At 35.8% G+C, this 24,229-nt stretch overlaps 2 protein-coding genes across 2 annotated transcripts in view; one reads left to right on the forward strand and one right to left on the reverse strand.

Moving 5' to 3' along the window:
• Positions 1-23,496, reverse strand: part of ninaB (neither inactivation nor afterpotential B) — a 60,200-nt gene extending 36,704 nt beyond the window's left edge. Inside the window, exon 1 of the mRNA XM_046617353.2 lies at positions 23,202-23,496. The gene's annotated coding sequence lies outside the window, so the exon portion shown is untranslated. The remainder of the gene's footprint in view (positions 1-23,201) is intronic.
• LOC124214746 (facilitated trehalose transporter Tret1-2 homolog) overlaps positions 6,462-24,229 on the forward strand; it is a 51,823-nt gene continuing 34,055 nt past the window's right edge. The window contains exon 1 of the mRNA XM_069134471.1: positions 6,462-6,547. Coding sequence (XP_068990572.1) covers positions 6,477-6,547 — 71 coding nt within the window. The 5' untranslated portion in view covers positions 6,462-6,476. The remainder of the gene's footprint in view (positions 6,548-24,229) is intronic.

Here is a 24,229-nt window from a genome sequence, read left to right on the forward strand (position 1 = left end):
TTTACAGCGGTCCGTAGATGGACATTCTTTTGCAGAATGGATATGACGCTCTTCTTTCCTTTGCGGTACATGGCACTCGTCGTATCACATCCAGCTAATGCGTGGGCAAATAAAATATACGGATTCAGATGTGCATGGTCTTCTGTATAATACAAAGTATTTTTTTTACCAGTTAGCGTGATCTCGTAAAAATACAGAGGGCTGGAATATGCTAAACCGATCAATAAAACCAGCAGGTCGGTGTCATTACCAACAACTGCCACGTCGCAGCCCGTACTTTGCCTTACAATTAGTTGAATCGCTGTCCTCGCTATAAGCGTGTCCGCATCTTCTTGTGCAACTTTCACGTTCACACCACGGCTACGTAAAAATTCCGACAGTCCCTGCACCAGTTTCATTTTGTTCATCACATTCGACAGAGATCTTTTTTGGCTCAAAGTGACGAGTGTGCTCTCTGTGAACTTGATATCCGGTGCCATATTTTGTTGTCGTCGGCGGTACCTCTCGTACGATTTTATGCCAATATATTCGTTGCTGTATCCATCGAAGAGGAGCGAAGAATTTTCTCCGTATTTGGTGATGATATGCGAGTGGTATAATTCGTAAATTACATGAAATGATGTTCCACGCGGCCATCTGACATTGTGCAGTAGAAATCCGCCATCGATGACAAAGGTCATGTTGCGGATCAAACTTTTCGTTTGGATAACGTACGGCTTGAATGGTTTGTAAAGTTCGGACTTCGATGTTTTCCGCATGAGACCAACGTCGTCGAACAGAGATAAGGGATACGGTGAAAGTTAGAATACGAATGCTTTTCGTGTCTGTACTTCGTCACCACGAAACAGAACCGAAATACGTTGAAATATTAGAGAAGAGTCGACCACCACTTTTCCCACCATCAATTCCATACTTTTTTTCCCTTTCTCGAATGCCAGATGGCAATCTGTAGTAACCGTACCGACAACTCCAGACGACAAGGAAATCAAGGAAGATCGAAGTTCAAAAGGATGGTGTCCCTTAAAGCAATATATGAACTTCTGAATATCATCACCATCTCGTTTCATTCGATGGTTGGCGAGATCCACGTGTTGTTCACTGGTAGATGATTTGATGTCACAATAGTCCTCTAAGCACTCAATAACTGAGAATGACGATGGCATTGCTGATAGAAATCTTGCGATGACGCCTATGTGTGACACCTCTGCCATGCTTGAGATATATACCGAAGAACCTACTTAATGTTTGTTCTATAGTCCTTGCACCTTGCAGAAATTCGTCTAAAAAAATACGAATTTAATATTCTTACACGTCCTTTATAATACAGACATCATAGTATTGTAATGAAATAAAATAACAATAACATATTCTACTCACACTTATTGCATAACTTGTTTCTTTCGGAAATCCATTGCTCAGTATTTCAATCTTTCTGCGTGAAGCACCTACCAAATTAATCTTGGAAAAAATGTTTTTTTTTTTAATCATGTAAGGTTTCGTATTGCTTTGTTAAATGTTAGTGTCAATGTAGACATTTCCCAATACAACAAAGAGAAGGAAATAAAGAGTTGCGCTCCGACAGTTTAGATTTAGTCATTCCAAAAAACGTTTTTGAAAGTGAAGGGTTTTAGTAAATATTCATATGCTCACTTCGCACGTTAAAAGTGCACGAATAAAAAACCCTTTAGTTTGGAAAACGTCTGAGATACGAAAACTGTACGAACGCGCTGTATTTGGCGATGAAAAAAAATATAGATATCTGATACCACAAAAGATGAAAGTTGATAAAGTAATAATTAACTTAATAAATTAACGAAAAAAATATCTAGCTTTATATTTACTGGGGGGAAAGTATCCACTTGATGCAGTAAAAGATGCAACGCGCCCGCGTGCCTAAAGATGCGCTGCATCTTGGATTGCATCAGCTGGACACTTTTCCCCCACTAAACATAAAATTGCATATTTTTTTCGTTTAACTTATAAAGTTAACTATTACTTGACTAAATTGGAGCTTTTGTGGTATCAGTTTACTCAGCGCATATTTTTCACTTGTTTACCTGCAAAGCATAATCACCCACTGAACAGTCACCTCAATAAGTTTTTCTGTTTGTTTGCAACATAATAAACATGTCAACATTTTCAGTCTTTGGTCATCGAGAACTGTCGCTGGCTCCCGCACTAATACAACGACAGCTGACCCAACGTAACTTAAGAAAATTCAGAAAAGAATCGATATTTATAAGATAATAAATTATAGAAGGACTTACGTCAGATACATGAAGGAGTTGGAAGATATATCCTTGTAATATTCAAATGAATTTGTAATATTCAAGTAAACTTGTAATATTTCACTTTATGCACTCAAAGCGAAAATTTTTCTATAGTATACCAAATACTATATATATTAGATGGTTCAAAAGAAAAATTTTTTTTGCATATCATCTCAAAACCTTCTTTCAGGTATAAAAAAAAATTCCCTCCAAAACGCAGCTCGATATCTCAATTCTCCACTAAGCTCAATGAATTTTTATTTTCCCATTTAAATAACACGTAAGAAATTTTTTTTTTTTCGTTTTTATCCGGTAAAACTACGAAAAAAATTGTAGTCTTGAAAAGGGACCGTTGTAGACACTATATATGTATACATCGATGCGGTGACTCTCATATCAGTCGGTTTTGTTCCTTTTTGAGGCACTTTCGTTTCAATCGCGCCTCACGATTCACCTATTGATTTTGGAAAAAAAAAGTGAAGTAATTTTTTGTGCGTTTTCGTTCTGGGTACAACTTTTGTTGGAAACTTTTTTCGATCGAACGCCTACATTTTGAATTAAACGCATTTGAAATTTCTCGGTCCACTTTTTGCAATGTTCCCGGGGTCGGTGTGCAAAAAAAGTTATCACCATTCGATTCAGCGTCATCGAATTAGCCTACCATCGAGTTCGCAGCACTAGTGCACAACTGCAATATTTTCGACTTTTTGACTGGCCTACAAAGTCTCCCTTTTTCTCCCTATATTACATCAACGAACGAACGAAAAGGGTTCAAATTTCGACGGTGGATTGCTATTTTGTAGCGGAATTCACAGGAAAGTAACTCATATCCTGAAATCCCGCGCCCAGCTAATCGCGAGAGCATCTTTTATTTGCGAAATTATTGTAATTCCTAGTTCTCGTCTAGCGACCTCAATGCTGCATGGAAACAGTTTCACGGTGGTTCATTTTACTCTCCATTCTTTACGGATTTGCCCAAAGTACCTCAGCTATGCACTTTTTGGCCCCCGAAATGCGATGAATGTGGGAATAGTAACACGTGTGAAAAAACCACACGATTTTTGGAATATGAGTAACTTTCGTGAATTCCGCTACGAAACAGTTATGCACCGTCGAAGTTTAAACCCTTTTCGTTCGTTTGTTCATTTAATATAAGAATAAGAAAAAGGGTGAATCTGCTCGGTTGCAAAGGTAGGCGTACTGCATGACCTTAACCGTAGAACTCGTGTACAACGTGGTCGTTGACGACCCCAGCCGTCTTTCAAAGTGCGCTCTAATGCTAAAAATTGACATTATCGACCGGGGACAGTGACCATGATTCAGTTTCATTATCTGACCGTGAGGTTAAGCCGGCGGTAGCATCAGTTTCTTGCTGGTCATGGCGCAAAAGAATTGAGATAAGCAATTGAAAAAAAAAATTAAATTTTTCATTTCATTGAAAATATTTAACTTCTTATCACGCAATTTAAGCATCAATAGTCACATATATTATCTAAAGCCACGTACTTTATGTACTGAAGAAATTTTCTCCGTGAATTCGGACGCTAAGTAAAAATTTTACGCTACTTTATTTTTTTTACATGAACACGGCCGCTTTGTATAAAACGTACGCTTTTTTTCAAGCAAAAAATGTACTCAATGATACAACTTGGCCGTCTGCGAGGAACACAAAACGGTGCGTTGTTGCCTTTGCGCTACCGCAGTCAAATGAGTTATACGACTCCTTCCTCAATTTATTATTACTAATGACGTACTATTTTTTAAACAAAATAACTTGGAAATATACGAAAAGCCGCTACAAACACTTTTTTTGTCATGTTGTTATTGACGTTTTCCGTATTTCCGTATTCTGTATTTTTCGCATTTTAACATCCCGAAATAAATATATTTTTTCAACGGGCTATAGTGATAGTGATTTTGTCCTGGTACTCCTGCTAGTCCAATGTATCCTCTTCAAAACTGGGTTTGAAATTTGAAAATCGGCTTTTTACAAAGAAAGTTGTGAGATTTTCTTCGAAAAATGACGTTTTTTCTATTTTTTAGCACTTTTTGGCAATTAATTGAATTTTTCACCAACTGGACTTCAACGAAATTGTATTTTCTCTTCGCCGTTCGTTTCCTTACTAAAAAACGAAAAGATTTACGTCCTTACTAGTCCCATTATTGCTTTTAGAACGATTTTACGACCGAAAAACGCGAACGACCCCACTTATGAGTCACAAGCTAGAAAAAGAGCTGCACGTGTTCTAGGCTTAATTATAGGTTATACAGAAACTCGATTTAGGCCTATCCAAAAACATGAATACATTTTTTTTTGCGAGTCGTGTTAAAATTTTCCGCCACTGGGAAGACAGTAAACGCGATAGAAAAAAGAGATAGCAATTTTGTAATGTAATTTTATAATTGACGTTCTTACTATAATAAATTTTATTATAAGTGTAGGAGAAATACACGTAATCATTTAGTTGAATTCGATGCACTTGGAATGACAATTAGTTTTAATATCTTTCTTGATTGAAGGTTAAGAATTAATACACCCGTGAAAGGGGCCGTCTGGAAACTACGTGATCAGTTTTTAGCTTGTTCTGGCCTCCCCTCATCGACAGCCACATCCCCATACCCCTCCAGCAAAGTAGCGTTAACTTTTCGACAAAAGTTTCATTTTTAAATTTAAATGGCACGACCAATAAAACAAGATAACAAATGGCGCATTTTTGCAAAGTAACGTTACTTCGGTGTAACCCCCCTCCAAATTGGTAATGTAGTTTATGGACAACTTTAAAGCGATTGAAAAATAGTATACTGTATTAAAAATGCGAAAAGTGAGCAATAAAGTTTGCGGCACGAGCCTAGGTGAGCGCTGTAATCAGTCGAATTAGATATCACCCATCCGCACGTGTGATACATGTTATTTTCACCAACATCTGTGATGGAAAGTTTGACTTAAGAAGTACCGAAGCTGGCATTGTCAGTGCGTAAAATTCGGGTTAGGTAACGCTCAATGACACAGTGCGTGGAATTGAGTTATTCGAAGGTGCGCATGCGCAAAGGAGAGCCCTAGTGTGCACATGCGCCAACATCGTCACCACCGGACTTAGCTATTTGCTGTCACAAGGCTAACTTTCCTATGCTGCCCCCGAACTAACTCATCTATAATCTTATTGTGGTCAACCCTAACCGTCAGTTCAGCTTCTGTTGTTAACATGACCAGAGCGTTCAATTAGTTTGACTTACCGTCGATCTTAAATAGTTTTTGACTCGTTGTAATAAGAAAAAGTAGCGTTCTCCGGAACAATTGGTCGCTGCGACGCGTATAAATATTCGGAGAGTGGCATTTACACTTGGGTATATTGTTGAAGGAATCTTATCGACACACATTGCATACAGTTCATACTTTGTGCAGCTTTCAGTAGCAAAGGAACGCAAATACGCGCAAAGGTGTTGAAATTTGACCTCTAGTGTGTCTTTTAGATCTTTAGGATAGTAGAATTTCAGATTTTGAGAATTGTTTACAATGGTTTCTGGCATCATTGTAAGGGGTTTTGTGATAAAAACAAATTTGCCATTCAATTTTACGTACGCCGTAGCTTGCATTTTGAGTTTAATCCGTTGCCTATCAAGGATTGTGTAAAACACGCCCACACAGCACAAAACGTCCATGGGATATCCCATCTGGGTCTCATAGAGCCCATATATTATATATTCCGGACTATTACGATATCCTAATGATATCCTACATAAATCCAGGATCGCGTCAATGTCTATGGGATATCCTATTGTTGGATTTGGACATGCAGGACATTTATAGTGCATCTGCTTCATAATCAATATATGTATGTGATATTTTATGTATATTTATATGATTATTTGACGTCCAATCGCTGTATCCACAACATTTTATAATTACAGTCTATGTTAATTATATATTTGTATGTATCGTCATCATTCGTTATTGCACATATATGCACACACACACACACATACACACGCATACGCGCGGGCGCGTGTATTTGTATGTGTGGTAATGTAATGTAACAGTTCGTTTAGACTAATGCGTAATATTGTTACTGTTTTTGGCCGGTTGTATACATTTTCTTTGTGAATAATATTTAAAAATTCACACGTCCGTTCGGCGCTATGATTGCGGTGATCCCATATGTGATACTTCGCGATGCTATTATAGAATTCGTCCTCTCTTATTGCCACATGGCTGATGACTTTTGTGCGCGTTGCACGTGTTCTCTGCTACATCTAGGACACGGAACCGGTGAAAAGCGGTAAGTATGCATTTTGAATATTGAATAAATGTTTAAGACAATTATAAATTTCAATATCAATAACCTAAATTCGTAAAATCATTGGTAAAATTGTTATTAAATTTATTTTTACTTTAATTTGAACATAACCTCAAATCGTACACGTGCAGCATGATCGTCATTCGTAATAATTGAACATTTTCTTCCATAGAATTCTTTTGTATAGAGAAGTTGGAAATCTATATTAGCGATATATATTTTATTACATGTATTTTACTTATACGTATTGTAATATTATATTTACTTGTGAAAAATGGGAGAAATATTTTTTTTCGTTTTATATTTCGATGGTTTTAGAAGAGCTAAGGACTTCTTTGTTCTGAGTTTTTTTTTTGTTTTTTAAACGAATGCGGTCTATATGATTACGATCATCGCTGTGTCCAGTTCATGTTTATATTGTATTTATGGAAAAAAGAGGAACATTTCTGTTTTATTTTTCTTATTTTAAGTTTTGGGTTTGAAAGGGGTAAAGACCGTTTAATTTCTAAGTTTTTTTTTGTTTTCCTTTACTAATGATTAATTTATTTCACGACGATCATCACTGTGTCCAGTCCATGCATACATAGGTATATGAATGTATATTATATACATACGTCAATAAAATGTCATATTTTATTATTTAATTATCCGACTATCACATCCTCTGATTACACACAGCATATTCCTATGAATACCAATGGTACTTTTTCGACAAAATTTACCTAATAGCGAATGAGGTGCACATGGTACGTGATCTGCGAATGGATTGACTTCTTTAGCCAATGCCTATGTTTCTGACATATTGCTCGCGTTATTGTAAGACTGTCTGTGACAGTTTTTAACATCAATATCGTGACGAATGAGGGTACTTATTGCCAGTACAGAAGTTACGAGTTCTTTGGCCGTATGGCCGGAGTTTACTGACATAACGAATAATAAATGTCGACCAATCTATGTCGACGATGTCGACGATTGTTGAAAAATACTTTTCTGCTTTCATTTCTTCAAGTATCTCGTCTCGGACCTGCTTTGCCATTATCTGAATAAGCTTTGCACAAATTGTCGAAGAAAGGTAAGAGGTAGAGCCACTCTCCTTATTTCCGTACAATCGAATATACTCTGCAACGAATGGATCAAATCCAGCGATTAATTCTAAACACATCGGATAGTTTCCGTTATGCTTGGAATGAAACTTCTCGCTTGAATTTCGAAACGCTAATCCACGGACCGTTAATGATTTTATTACAGCGACCACGCGCCTCGATATATTTGACCAATAATCAATTGCTTTTTCATCTGAAATTGCTAGAGCTTTATCAACGTAGGAACGTAGAAGACAACTAGTTTGATTCTCGAATACACTAACGATGGTCGTGGCTGCGTTTCTTTGTTTGGAAGCTTGCAGTAAATGCTGTTTGTTAGAGGTAACTAGTTTGATCGGCATAGGTGCGCTTGATCAGGGAAAAATTGGAATCCATATTTTGTTCAATGCTGCGTTCTAATAAAATATCGCAGGTGACGTAATTTGGAACGGTATTTTGTGAAGGATTCAAACTGCGTATGATATTTGTGAACTGTGAACTATATATATATATATATACATAGTTCACGATAATTCAACATTTTCTGTGAAAAATTTTTGGAGTTTCTGAATTTTATTGAGAATTTCCCGTTCGTTTTTTTTTTTTTATCCTCCTTAGCTCATTTTCTATGTCCGGAAGCACTTACTCGCTCACGCGAATCACTCATCTCGGAGAACGTTTGCCTAGAGCTACAGTTACTTTTATATTAAAATTGAAATCATTTCGTTGCCGTATCCAAGCAGGCCCGGTGACTTATGAATTTTTCAGGTATGGAGTTGGGGGGGGGGGGGGGTCAATTTTTAACAGTAGCCATATGTATTACACATATTTTAAATTTATTTTAAATAAATATAAAATATACATAAATAAATTATTTATTTTCATTCAATATCTCTCTGTATGAATGTATGATAGTCGATTAATTGGTATATAGGGTACAGGTAGACGCAAGCGAAACTAATAGGGTTAGGAGACATAGTATCGTTAATCGGTATGGTAGATTTCTGTTTTCTCCGATTTTTCCAACTTTAATGCGGAAAAAAATTCCCTCAAATTCCCAGGTATGGGATTCCATACCTGAGAAATTTCAGGTATGGTTCAGTCCATACCATCCAGACGAAAGTCGCCGGGTCTGTCTCCAAGGACTGAAGTCCCCATATCTTATACGCGAAAGGAGGCTCAACAGTCCCGTTCTATACGCAATTCTGAAGAAAAACACTCCAATGCATTTTCATTTGATACGGAAATAGAGAAGTGGTATAGATTTTGCAAAATTGCAATTGTAAATTCGTAGAATTCATGCAATTTCTTTATTTATCTGTAAAGAGTGGAGCTGTAAGGCCCTTTTTCGCATTTGAAATGCGTGGACTTAGATATTCAGAGATATAGGTATTACATGCGTCAACGTCGAGATCGATCAGGGCATCCCCTTATTCCGCTTGTCAGATGTCGTCATATCGCACGACGAGTGGTTCTGCTCACCGACCGATAGAGTGCGCAAGTGTTAAGGTCATGCAGTAGCCATGTAGTATTCCTGCCTTTACCGACTGCGCAAACTCACCCGCTTTCCTACTATATTAAGTAAACAAATGAAAAGAAAAGGTTGAAATTTTGACGGTGCATCGCTCTTTTGTAACGGAATTCAGGGAAGTTACTCATGTCTCAAAATCCCGCGCCAGATGATCGTGAGAGCATCTTTTGTTAACGAAATTATTGTAATTCCTAGTTCTCGTCTAGCGACCTAAATATTGCATGAAAACAGTCTCACGATGGCTCATTTTGCTCCTCATTATTCCCAGAATTGCGCAAAGTACATCAGCTATGCACTTTTTGGCCCCTGAAAAGCGGGAAATATACGAATAGTATACGTGTCAAAAAACCACACATTTTTTTAACAATTTTCGGGGTATGAGTAACTTTCCTGAATTCTACTACAGAAGAAAAATGCACCGTCGCAATTTAAGCCCTTTCAGCACGTTTGTTTATTTAATATACGAAGAAAAAGGGAGATTATGATCGGTCGCTAAGGGTAGGCGTACAACGTGACCTTAAGTCGCTTGATAAGTAAGAGCTCTGCCACGTACGATATTTTATATTTTTGTTATTTATCAAGACTTTGAGTAAGAGAAAAAAATGCTACTCAACCAAATGCCGCCGCCATAGGTTATAGGCTTGTTAGCCTGGGTGTGAACTCGATACTGATTACAAAGTTTTACCGCGCTATTCGGAAATGGGATACTTTACGCACTCTCCACGATTTACAAAAGTCGAACTTTTCAAGGGCAAGCATGTGCTGGTAAAAAATCATTAATCATGGTGAGGCTCGTACATATATGTTATTATTTTTCTCCCTCTTTTAGACAAATCAGGTCTTCAAATGTTAACGCTCTTTTTGATGAACCAATATTGCGACATATATTTTTTTAATCCCCTAATATTGTTTAAAAATACTGCCCACCGATGAAATAACGACCATAGGAGGATAGGTAAGGTAAAAATACCTTTTGCGAATATCGGAATGAAATTGTATGGATAAGCAGGTATACATACGTAAATTGATTAAGCGACAATTAATATTTCCTGAAGCTTTACGGGCAGCGCGCTACGGGTTTATATTCTCCAATTGCAATTCATTGTCGACGTAACTGGCTAGGGAGAAAAATTAGCTATCGCAGAATAAATTTCCGTGTACTATTAAAATACTACAACTCTCAAAGTACCAGACCTCAAACTATTGGTTTTTGAGCAACAGAAAATTTCAAAAAGAATCAGACCTCAATTTCATTTGGATGTGCGGAAAAAAAGTAATAAAAAAGAACAGCATCATTTTCTTCTCCAGAGTGACATTGCCGATTTAATTGACATTTTAATATCTTATTGCGAAAGTCAAGAGTTTTTATCGGCACAATGAACAGATTATCAGTTTATTTATCTTCATGGTCGAAAATTATCACAATAAGGAACGAAAATTTGAGCGCAAATAATTTTTTTTATCGTCAATTTGACAAGCCCAAAATCTGTCCATTGTGTCTGTAAAAACTCTTCACTTTTTAAATAACATATTAAATTTTAAAGTAAATCAGTCCAGCCACTTCTGAAAAATTAATTATTTTCTATTTTGTTACAATTTTTTTTTATCTCCGTACCCAATTGAGATTGAGGTCCGATACTTTCAGGATCTTGGTATTTTCATAGTACATCCATAGTACATAGTACATAGTACATCCATAAAATATCATTTAGATATCCGCAAGAAGCGCTGTTATTATTGTTTGTTTTTACCCTACTTTTCTTCCTATAGCTTTTTTAGAACTATTGATGTATGTATGACAATGCAAAATATGGTCACATAAATATTTTAATTGTTATTTTAATCGATTTCTTATTCAAATAATATAATTAATCAAGTGAGTTAAAAAAAAAATAAAAATTTCTTGTGATATACGGCTCCATGAAAATGAGCCGTCAAATTTTAAGCGATTACGAAATCGCAATATGTAATTTACTGTAACGTAATTATGTTTAGTAATCTGACAAAGGTTAATTAAACAGTACAGAAGGTGGGTCATTACACCATGGTTTTTAGAAAAAACAAGCATCCGAGAAACCTTGGACTTTGACCAATTTATAGGTTTTCAAAACCCGATTACTTCCACTTCGTCCTTTGCTTGTCTAACAGACAAGCCTTGCGAAAATTTCTATTTTGTGACATCAGAATTTTCGTTTCAATTCCTAATAAACCATTAAAATAAACTTGTCCACAGTACTTTTCTAGATTAAAAAAAAAAAAATATTTGTATTACACAAATATCGTTTGAATATCAACGGCAAACTTCCACTTTTTACAGTGATTTTTGCGAAAAGAGCGGTTCAGAGCGATTTGGTACGATTTTTGTTAGGCTCAAGGCTATTAATACTACCTCGTCTCATGTGTTAGTTCTTGAAATAGTAATCAGCAATAATTTTTATCACGGCAAACCTTGATTTAAACTTTAAAAACGGAAGTTATGAAGTTTTAAAATACAGTCATGATTTACGGTATTTTTTACAATCACGAATACAGTATTTCTTTCGTACTTATAAAATTTCTTTAGTAATTTTATCCCACAAAAATACATCCTGGATCCGCGTCTGTGGTATAATTTTTTCCCCGTGAATCACTTCCGCAAAAGGAATCATCGAATGCATTGAACAATTTCCAACGCATGTGGCAGCGGCAAAAGCGCCACTTTTGTTGTCAGTGCCGCAATAATCATTCGGAACATTTATGTAAATGGTCGACCACGGTGATGAATTCTAAGTGCATGACGCATTTGTCCAACACACTATGCGTATACATAGATATACAAAGTATGGGTGGGTGGAAGGCGAAACAGCGTTGGATACTATTACAGGAGCAATTATTACGTTGAATTATTCCCACCATCTGGAAATTGCAGTGTAAACATTTTGATTAAAACCACGTCGGACAGACGTACGCAGATGGTTAAATGCGCCGCGCAAACGCACCGCGACAATTATGAATAAACGACTCGATCGCGGATCGGAGTCTGCACCTCCGATTCAAATGTCGTTCGACTAAACGACTGCACGCCAATTCCGAATGTCGAAATCGCGTAGGTATGCAATTCCGGTCCGCGTTAAGGTGATGTAGTACTCCTACCATTACCGATCGAGTAAATTCCCCATTTTTCACGAACGGTAAGTGTTTAAATTTCGACGGTGCATATTTTTTTTCACGATTCTCGGGATATGAGCAACTTTCCTCGATTCCGCTGCAAAGGAGCGATGCACCGTGAAAATCAAAAATCCTTTCCGTACCTTTGTTTCTTCAATATTGTAAGAAAAAGCGTGAGTTTGCTCGGTCGGTAAAGGTATCACTACCGTATGACCTCAATATTAAACGCCGAAATCGACGAGCCGAATCGCTCGTGAAAGCCTTTCGAACATTCCGAAACCGGCAAATTAGCGCCTTGCGAGTCTCTAATGAGTGAATAATGCCGACACACGAAAGGCTGTTATTCGTAAATAACTGCTTAATTAGGACAATGAGGGACAGCTGCTGCTGAGAGATGAAAACAGTTTATTTTTCTCCTCGACTTCTGGGTATGTATCGTGATAACGACGAATTGCAGACCCTTCTGCGATCCGAGATGCAGAAGAAACACGTGCGCGTCTTGCGCCGATGGCAAACGGCACAACAAAAGGCCAAGAGATATTGGCCATGAATCTTATTTTCAGTTTACGTATTTTTCCAGCACTTAGCGGTAATTCACGGAGACAGAAATGTTGATTTATCGCTAATCTTGGCAATATCTTAGGTCCTCGTTTGTGTTGACATATTTGTTCAGCGATTTAAACAGATTTCTTTTATACGATACACTTTGCAATTATACTAGATTGACGCTTCGATGAAATTTCATTATTCTCTTAAGATTCAGATTTTTTTAAGATTTCAAGTGATATTTCTTCCTATCGAATTAAAAATCGATCAGCGAGCTATAACTTTCTGCCAATCTATGCCTGTTGAACATTCATTTGTCCAATCTTAAATTTACGCACAGAAGTTGAAAGTGCGTCGAAACATTTCAAACAATTCATGAGAGACAAGAATTTTTCCAGAAAAAATAGACAAAACCACCTAGAGAAAAAAAATCCCACCGAAAATTTATGAAGTGTCAGATTCTTCAGAGTAACGTATATGTGAAAACCCGAGTAAGAGACAATTTTTGAAGAACAGAGACTTTATGCAAAATCATAAAAACATTAGACATATTTTTACAAACAAACATTCCCAAACAAATGCTTGAAAGAAATTTAAATCGATTTGAATAATTCTTCACAAAGTTTGGTAAGAAAAAGCTACAGAGACTTGGATACCAAAATGAGTAAATACTACTTGGCAGTAAAGACGACTAAAATACGTACGGTGTAAAAAAATCAAATGAATTTCGTTACGCTGGTTAATAGAAATTGCACTCTCTGTTAACTTATCGTTAGCTTTGAAACAATATTCAATGACTCGTTCCTTGAATGCGATACATGTGTATATATATTTATGCATAACTAAGACGGTCATGTGCATCGTACAACCTCCAAAGATCCATCTCGTTAGTATTCAACATAATCAACGTTATGTATTCTGAAATTGCATGGAGTTATGCTAGGCGGAAAGAATGACCAAAAATAATCGCTTATTTTTTCCCGACTATTCGAGTATAATCGATTATTTTTCAAACTCGATTAATCAACCGACTCGATTATTTTTCCTCACAATCGGTTTTTGTTTTTTACTCCTATGAACGATGCAATAAAATATCAACTCACGTGATTAACGTATCAATTATTAATATTGCCTTACTCACTGAGTACCTATTTGATGTAACAAGTCAAAGATAGATGAATATTTTCACCTGAAATTGCAAAATACTTTGAATGAAACGGTAAATTATCAAAAAAACTCTTCCTCTATTAAGACTGCATACTGAAATTTACGAAATATTGGTTTGAAATGCAACGTTTCAAAAAATACTAAATATTCGTTTAATCAATTAAGTTTTACCAATTCAATCCAGTCATGTTCGATTATTTTTTACCTTAGCGGCCATCACTAGTAGATGAAACTCAGACTGTTGGTGAATGAAACCGTGACAAAAAAACAAATTCTGTAACTGTTCATAACTATATGTAATATAATCCACAATACATCGAAATCATCGAATATCTTAAAGGTAATACACACGGTAATTATGCGCCACGATAATGAGTTACGATTTATTATTCAGAAATATTAAATCGTAAAATCAATTTATAATAGTTAACCAGCATGTTAAATCGAGATGTGAAGTTATTCGGCCAAATTCCGAGACGCGATGTTATTTCGCTCACAATCAGCTGCTGTTTGATTGTGACTACTTGTGATTCCTGGAGGTTAATTGATATTCAAGACACTCCGACCTTGCCATCGAATTATACTTCGCTCTGTCCGGCAGGCGTGTTTCGTTAATCGCTATTAATGACTGGCATGTAAACCGATTGTGCTCGTCAAAGAATTTTTCCGTTTACGTTGAGCTGTAATTTTCAGAAGCCGTTTCGACACGAGCCAGTTTCGTTTCCCCAACGCAGGGTTGAACTAATTTTTTCCCCCATAGCTGTATTTACGAAACTTTAAATTTATTCTAGGGATAATTGTTCTAGTTGATTAAAAAAAAATGTCAAACGAGAGCATACTTACTATGAATTTAGTTTTCTTTTCTGGTGAGAGCTATTCTCAGAAAATTTTGGAAATTCATATCAATTCATGGAACAAATTTCTGACAGTTTCTCAGTTGTTCAGAAAAATCACTGCAAAATATCAGTAATTTCCAGGCGCTGTATTGAGATATCTCAGTCTTAATATAGAAAATTAATTTAGGCCTATTTATAGAAAAACGTAAATATTTTTTGAATCTTTGTGATAAGGTTGCATTGGAGATATTAATTTTCGGTTAAAACCAGATATTTGCCACTCCATTTTAGAATGATTAATTTCGATCGATTCCAACAATTTTTCCAATTTCTCTGAAAATCCGTTCTTGCAGTTTTCCAATTTGTGATTAGAAAGTGAGATTGTGAAAAATATACTCTCTCTCTCTCTCTCTCTCTCTCTCTCTCTCTCCCGAAAACTTGCTTTAATACTTTGTACAACATGACGGCATTCACTTGTATAATCATTATTATATAATCACGGATTTCCGTACGCTATGCGGGTTAGATACCAACTATATTAATTGATAAGCTACGTTGATGCGACGATCTCGGTTTTGCAAAAAAAAGTAAAAGTGCGTATCTCCTTTTCATACACGACGGTAAAACGGAGTCCTTATTTTATTTGTCATTGTGGTCACATAGCTTCGAAAATTTTTTTATTGACCGTGGAAGCACGTTTCGTTACTCTCACAAAGATTTTTTTAAACATTTTCCAAAATGTGCGTATGCGTATGTATGCAGAAAATGTATCCTGAGTCCCGAGAAACTGGCTTCATCGAGTTCGGTTAAAGCTGGGTGAAAAGTCAAGTATCGGGTGGAGACGATCCCAGAGTATATCCAACAATAAGAGCCTCACTAATTCCAGTTACCAGATGAGGAATTTTTCAACTGTCCAATAATCATTTCGTATATTCTAAATTAGGAAGAAATGTGAAATATTTGATGAAGATTTAAAAAAAAATTTCCGAATATCAGTTCACTGGTGGTTATAAAATGGTTGTAGCCGTATAACTTGATACATCATTTATAGCTCTCAAAATTTTCCACAAACCTTTCTTGAATTTGGAAACACGACCTTTCATTTTCAATTTAACGTCATATAGTATTCCTACTTTTACCGACCGATACACCGTCGAAATTTGAACCCTTTTTGATCGTTTGTTTATTTAGTATAGGAAAAAAAAAGGGTGAATTTGCTCCGTCGGTAATGATAGAAGTACTAAATGATCTTAATATAATTCACTGTTGTTTATTTAGGTGTAATTCATTTCGAAACGTTTTTTTTTTATTCAGCCGGCTAGTTTTTCTTGTTTTCAAAAGGTTTTTTCTCCGACACCTCAGAACTTACGGAATCTGCGGACTGGTGATGCCAAGTTATTCGAATGACGGTTTTAATGGTCACCCTTGTCCTTCACCGCGTATTCAAATATAGAATGTCCACGACGCTGTTTGCCAATAAATCTATAAATAAAACGAAACGTAATGAAGCGCGTGCGGTTGTTTAGAACGAGAAAAATCAGAGACGCGTTTGACACTATAACAAATCCGACGACGAGCTCAGTTCGACGGTCGATTCTCTGGACACGACAGTACAGCCCAATTGATATTGTGCCAACTGGTAAAAAGGGCCGGCGATTTTTGTGGGTGACATTTAAGGACAAAAAAAAGCGTAATTTTGATCACGTCTACAAATCCAAAATTGATGTAATTTTTTAGATACTTCTAAAAATTAAAGTGGTGATCGAAAAAATTTAATCGATCATTGTACATTATAGTTAATTTATTATAAAATCTTTATAATTTATTTGTAGTTGAATTTATCTTTCAAAAATGAATCACGAATGTTACCTACACAGATATGCAAGTATTTCACTGAAACTTTAATATTAGGAATGATATATTAGTTTGAGCTTTAAATTTTAGTTAAATCAGATATCCGCACCAATTCCGTGATTTCTTAAAATAAAACGATAATTGCCTCAAAAAGTACTTCTGGTTTTTTGCATGTGTTTCATAGTCATAGGTTCAGAACTCGGTAAAAATATACAGATTAGTGATAATCATTAGACTACTTTAAATTGGTTTGACGAACAGTGGAGCTCTTGATGAGGCTAGACGCAGAGTTAGTAGTCTTGCAAATCCTAAGTTTATGCTCTTGTAATCGAGTAAACTTAGTTTAACAATTTGTAGCACTTTCGAACCAACTAGATGCAGCGATGAAACCGTCTTAAAACAACCAATTTTAGTCTAAAACAATTCCCTGCATTTCGAAATTATCAATGTCTATCACAAATAGTTTGTACATAAAAATGATTAACAAGTAAATTTGTACACAAAGTAGTGATATCCCCCCAAAAAGTACCTCTGGTACAGAAACCTTTCATCAAGTATATTAAAAATGTGTTTTCATCCGTTATCAAAAAAGATTGAAATCACATAATACCGCCAAGTACATGTCTGTTAATTCACAATAAAAGCATGATTGAAACTTGACCCTTCGCATCCACATCTCTCTGGAATGACACTGATGCCACACTGGGGTCAGACTGACTCTAAGCTTATCCAACTATAAATGATAATCAAGTACGTATAAAAAACAAAACAACTCATATATTGATGAACATTTAGAAGAAAAATGAAATTAGTAAGTCGTACTCTGCGCGCCTCTTTCAAGGCACGATCCATACATGACACAATAATGATAGAATTTTATTTATTTCTCTAGGTATTTTTCCAAAAAGGCCCACCAAATACTACTTACTAGTTGGATTTTATTCTGGATTTTCATCGATATATGAGTTATTTCGTTATTTATTTATATTTAATTATCATTTGTAGTTGGATAAGTGTAAGCTCAATCTGACCCCAGTGTGGCAGCACGATGGTTCCAGAGAGATGTGGATGCGAAGGGTCAAGTTTCAATCATGCTTTTATTGTGAATTAACAGACATGTACTTGGCGGTATTATGTGATTTTAATCTTTTTTGATAACGGATGAAAACACATTTTTAATATACTTGATGAATGGTTTCTGTACCAGAGGTACTTTTTGTTGGGATATCACTACTTTGTGTACAAATTTACTTGTTAATCATTTTTATGTACAAACCATTTTTGACAGACATTGATAATTTCGGAATGGAGAGAATTGTTTTAGACTAAAATTGGTTATTTTAAGCCGGTTTCATCGCTGCATCTAGTTGGTTCGAAAGTGCTACAGATTGTTAAACCAAGTTAACGCAATTACAAGAGCATAAACTTAGGATTTGCAAGACTACTAACTCTGCGTATAGCCTCATCGAGAGCTTCACTGTTCGTCAAACCAGTTTAAAGTATGTAATCTAATAATTATCACTGATTTGTATATTTTTATTTAGTTCTGAACCTATGACTGTGAAACACATAAGCATCACTTTCTTTCATTATACCATACGAATTGAATTCGTGTCAAAAAAATGACATCAGCACTGTGGCCAGTTAGATTTTTTATATTGTATCAAAGCGGTTCTTTTTTTGAAATTTATAAATTTGTGCTGAGATTCATATTGCTGACTTTACTTGTTCGAAGCTTTATGTGCCTTGAGTTACGGAACATCAATTACAATTAGCAGGATACACTTTGTTTATTCAACTTTATCAGGCAGACAATGCAACGTATCTTGCTTCATATACTTGAAGTTTCTATCAATCAAGCTTATTTGCATTGTATTGAGTTTTTGATTGAAGTTAATCGATCGGAAATCCAAATAAATCTCGTTTCTGAATCAGGCACTATGAAATAAAAAATTTGGTTGGCAAATTTCACATAGCACAAAATTTGATCTTTGAAGGCTACACAACATCGAGAGTAAACATCTAAGAATTATCTTGCATCTTGTGAACTTTTATCTCGCAGTGACCAATATTGACCAATATTGTTAAATTGGTATCACTATAATTTTTGCCAAAAGACTCGACTTGAATTTTGAATGTGTAAAAATTTCATAAAGTTGCACAAAGAAATCTGTGGACAGATTCGAGGATGAAAGTCGAAGAGGATATTCGCTTTGAAATCATCAACTATTCACAAGTGATTTTCTGGTGATTTCCAATATTAGGAAATATGTAGTTTGAATTCCACTAATCTCCAAGTGGTTCCTGAACGCTAGAAGATGTTCGGCATAATGCTGATTTCTGAGTAATAATCCATATTTAAGTACATCTCGAATTTCACAGATGTTCAGTGATTTTTAACTATTTCCTCAAGTAAATGGCGCCTTGATGCTGCTGTTTGATTCTACTTTTGGTCGTTCATAATTGAAAAAACTAGCTGCCCATGTGCACGTCGTATCAATTCTGATTTAGTCGAAGCTTTTAGTGTCGAAAATATACAATAATTTAATGTTCAGGATAGACAGAAAAATAGATTACGTAAAACAGAGCATTATACATTTTACACATGCTTATACTCAAAGTCAGGACCCGAAGAATATATGAAACCATGAACAGTGTTCAAATAATTATTTGCCAACTTTATAGCTTGCAGTGTGTAGCACAAAAGTTTCGATCCCATACGATCATAAATGAATGAACAGAAATTTAAGGAATAACAGGGATAGATTTGATACTTGCTTGCCAACCGTTGAGCCCGGTCGAGTACATGTGTATCTAAAAGCTTATGGGCACATTACATACGATTGTACGATCTCTCGTCCGTAGTTTAAGCTGTCTTTCAAGCAGCACTTTCATCGCCGAGTTAGATTTCACACCATGCCAAATGACAGTAAGGCAGTGAAATGCATTCGCCACATGACGTACACTTGGGGATAATGAATCTGAGAACCCTAATTTTTTACACTAGACGGTTATGTTGGCAACATGGAGAAACCTACAGCGCCATAGTCGGCCGAGCGCGAAACAAACTCAATCTCAATAAACATAACACAACCCAGGACCGTCGAATCGTCGAAAATGACGTGTTAATCCAACAAGTCATTATCCCCGCGGTATTATAAGGTTAGATTCGACGGTCATGAGTTATGTCATGTTTATTCAGATTGAGTTTGTTTCACGCTCAGCCGACTATGGCGCTGTAGGTTTCTCTGTGTTGCCAACATAACTGTCTAGTGTAAAAAATTAGCCGTCTCAGATTCATTGTCCCCAAGTGTACATATCTAATTAAGTTATCATCAAAATCATACCAGAGTTCCAGAGTTGTCATATTCTGTACATTTAACATATTTTTCTAAACTAACGCCAATGAGGTTAAACACTTCATCAAATCTACAGTGCGAGGAAGCTGTCGAATTTTCCACACTCACGATTAAGAATTAGAATATTTTCATCACCGCTCTCTGAATATATTCATAATTAAGCATTGAGGTTAGGTCGATGCGATGAAACTACTTTTTGAATGGTATGGAAGACAACCGAGCTACCGCAGAAGGCCCTACAGCTTTTATTCTATTACCTGTGTCAGCATGGTCTTTGTTCGTTTCGTTCGTATGAGAACTAATAATAATTCATATTTTGGTACTCTCTAATCTTACCTCTTGTCGCCGTCACATTGCATATTATTTCGTGACTATTGGAATAAAAATGTATCCCACGAAGTATGCTGTTCTTCGTCGTACAAATTTTCTCACATCAAGCTCAAAATAATCGCCATGCGGTCAGACTCATTAACAGAATAATTTTTTGACGAGTATCTGACTGGCAATTCTTATTGTGTCTCTGTCGGACAAATATGGGTTTGACTGAATTAATGTTATTATTTAATCGATTTATTAAAAAATAATATTATTCTAACGATATTGTTTTTATAAAACTTGAGATAACTATTTTTAAAAAATATTACCGATATATCGATATAGTTTTTCGATGTATTAAAATCGATATTGATATTTAAAAAAAATATCGATTCTTTTTGGCACTTCTGACATCCCTATCACATCATATGTCACGCAGCTAACGGATTGTTTCCGAAATTTAATATACCGCACTACCGCGTTACGTTAGTATCTAAATGAATCCATTATATCGTCGAAATTGGTCAATAATTGACAGTATATTTAAATTTTTTTACGATGTTTCGGTCGGTCAGCTCCCAACCCTCTTCAGGCTTAAAATTAATGACTCCTCCTAGCATAGTTGTTTTGTCTCATCGCCATTTTGTGAAGAAGTGATTACGTTATTATCGACCGAGCGAGCGATCGACACGCGCTCTTTTGTGCTATCTACGTAATTATGATGTATTACCGTATATCTATATTTCGGCTGTCCGATCGATCGTATTTATACAGGGCTTGATCGAATGCTTCAAAAATCTATAAACGTATGAAACTTGTAGAATGTCGAATTTCATCGTGAGAGGAGACAATATATATGGTAATATTTTCGCCTGGGAGGTTGGAACGCTTCTCATCGCGGTGAAAGATAATGCAGTCGGGTCAAGGCTGCGCGCGTTCTTGTTTTTAATTTTTAATGAGCTTGACGCGATCCGACTGTTCCAGGGTTTTCATGTAGGATGGCAACCCTGAAAATCGTTACTGAAAATGACGAATCGGTCATTGACATTATCTGTGGGTACATGTCTGTTACATGTACAGTCAAAGCCAATATCTTCGCGAACAGCTGATGCGGGATGTTATTACGTTATCAAAGTGGTGACTATGAAAGACAGTATAATCTTCGTTCCAATTTCAAACAGAGGAAAACGAATCGTGAAAAATAAATTAGCGTCATGAAAAAATTGTGATCGAAACGATGAAGGATATGGGGCATTCCATGTCAACTCGACCAATGATTTTCTTTAACCATTTTTGACTTGTTTCAGGAGCTTATACAATTTTCCGATCTCAAAAAAGCACTCCTGAATTTTTTCAAATCTTTTCCTAAAACAGTTAATTTTTTATGATCATTCAAATTGGCATTTTTTAAAAATCTTTTATAGTTTATCATTCATTCCGATCATTCTGACATCGGCCTATTATGTGCCGATTTTTTTCGATTTTTTTCGCACTTTAAACATTATGAACAAATAAAACACATTTTTCTCAAAATCGCAAACAATTACGGAAAATTCTGTATTCTCGCGTCAAAAGATTTAGAATTGAACAAAGGATTTTCGAGAAGTTTTCGATAGGTTTCAATAATCATAAAAAAATTAACGTTTGTAGGAAAAAATCTGAAAAAATTCAAAAATGCTTTTTTGAAATTGATCGAATAAAAAAATTCCGAGGCGAATCAAAAATGGCGAGGGAAAATTATTGGTCAAGTTGACGTGGAATGGGCTATATGTAAGTTTGTCAAATCAAGAAAAGTTTTTCGAGGTTTATCTTGCTATTATTCTCCTTAAATGCTTGCATACTTAATATTTTCGCATCGCTGAATGGGGCAGGAAAAAAAAATACAAAAACGACAAACACCAACTTCGAAAGAAATGAGTTTTTATTGAATTTCAGGTCACTACGAGGTGAAATTGTTTAAGTAGTAAAATTTATTGAATGCAAATTATAAAACTCGATTTACAAACAGCCTTTTGAAAAACTAGTTGGAACAGCTGACCTATTTCACCGTCAAAATGTTTTCGCAAATCAATTCCCAGTCCACGATTGACTGAATATCGAATTGTTCGTTCGTCTAGCTAAATGATGAATCGGCTGTACTGTATCATCTGAATCAAAAGTTAGGATAAGAGGATATCCGTTGGAAAAACCTCCAGCAACATTATTTGTGACAATGAAGGTGCTCACAAACGAAATGAAATTCCTACCATGGAATAAAATTGTTTTTAAGCGAATTCGAATATCATAGGAGATATCGGCAAGTTCAGAAACGATTTTATAATTAACACGTTCCCAAGAATGAAGAACGTTCTTAAGATTGATTTCCAGCAATTTCTATAGATTTCCAATCCTACTCCTGACTTCCAATTATTCTTGAGCCTTCTAGGCGATTTTCCATAATTTCCAAATTGGATAGTATCACAGCAAATGATAAAAAAAACAAAAATACATTAGAAATAACCTAGAACGCTGTGAAAACGTTTGGAATCAATAGAAATCATTTGGTAACCTGAAAATCAACGAAAGTACATGATAAGATATAAACCAGTCGAATGATAATGAATTGAAATCATTTGACGTTAACCGCAAGACCCGTAACGATTTCCATGATTACCAAAGCCTGCTGCGCCATTTCTTAACATGATTTTCAATGATTTCAGTCACGGTGCTTGCTTCCTCCAGGTTTCAAAGGACATTCCAGTCACAGTAAATTTCGTTTGATTAATAACTTGATTTCCAACTGTTGCATTTATGACTTACCCGAGCGAACGGCCCCTTGGCTATGATTCATTTCTATCGCACGGTAAACATATTCCTTCACTAATGTTTGCCATTATTGCATATGACGTTGGCAGAGATTTTTTACGCGGTTTTCCCCCTTTCCTTAACCTTTCATTCGGACTTCAACGTCCGTTCGTCCTTAATCAGCACCCGTAACCGCATGTAGGAAAAACACTCGGTCCGATCCACGTCCCGAAAGGTATGCGAGACCAAACGCACGTACAACTTGTTGTCTTGTGCAGGGCGTCTTACCCAGACGATGCAAAACTACTGCCAACTTCTCGAAGACGCGATCACGTTGCAAGTGTACATTTACGACTTTGGACTTCCGTCAAGGGGTCGATTGGGAGTTAAGGCACGCATTTCACACTTGGGTGGAAATTTTTCTCTCTCGTGATTAAACTGCTTAGAATTTTTCATGTAATTACTGAATCTCAAGACTAGATATATACATTTTTTTAATCAATTTCACCCAAAATCTGTTCAACATTTTTTTCTATTTTCTCTCTACTTCCGCAGACATTCTGTGTTTGAAAATCATTCGTCATATATCTGATAATAAAAATAAACCTAAGATTCTTCTTCATAAAAATTTTTTACTTCTGGTTGAACCGTTGATGTTTTTTTTTGCACAAAATCACTAATACATGTTGTAACCTGAATGCAAAATAGATAGACTAAGGTCCGATGGACAAGTTAGACACGTATGTGTATGAGAGGTCCTCTCTACATAACCAAACTTTTATGACCGACGCCAATCAGCGTCAGATCGCAATGGGACGCGTAATATGAAGAACCGTAGAAGCCTATTATTTGTTAATAAATATTATTCGTTGTAATATGAATGCGTGTGTAATTTTATTTGGGTTATACGGGTGAGTAACCTCTTAAATATACAACATATAGAGATTACATAATGACCGATGGATATTGATTGTACCTTTTTCTTTGGAAATTCTTATTCCCCCCGAATTTCTTTTAGATTTCACCTAATATTTTTGTAAAAT

This window comes from Neodiprion pinetum, chromosome 3, assembly GCF_021155775.2.
Source record: "Neodiprion pinetum isolate iyNeoPine1 chromosome 3, iyNeoPine1.2, whole genome shotgun sequence".
NCBI classification, from domain to species: domain Eukaryota; kingdom Metazoa; phylum Arthropoda; class Insecta; order Hymenoptera; family Diprionidae; genus Neodiprion; species Neodiprion pinetum.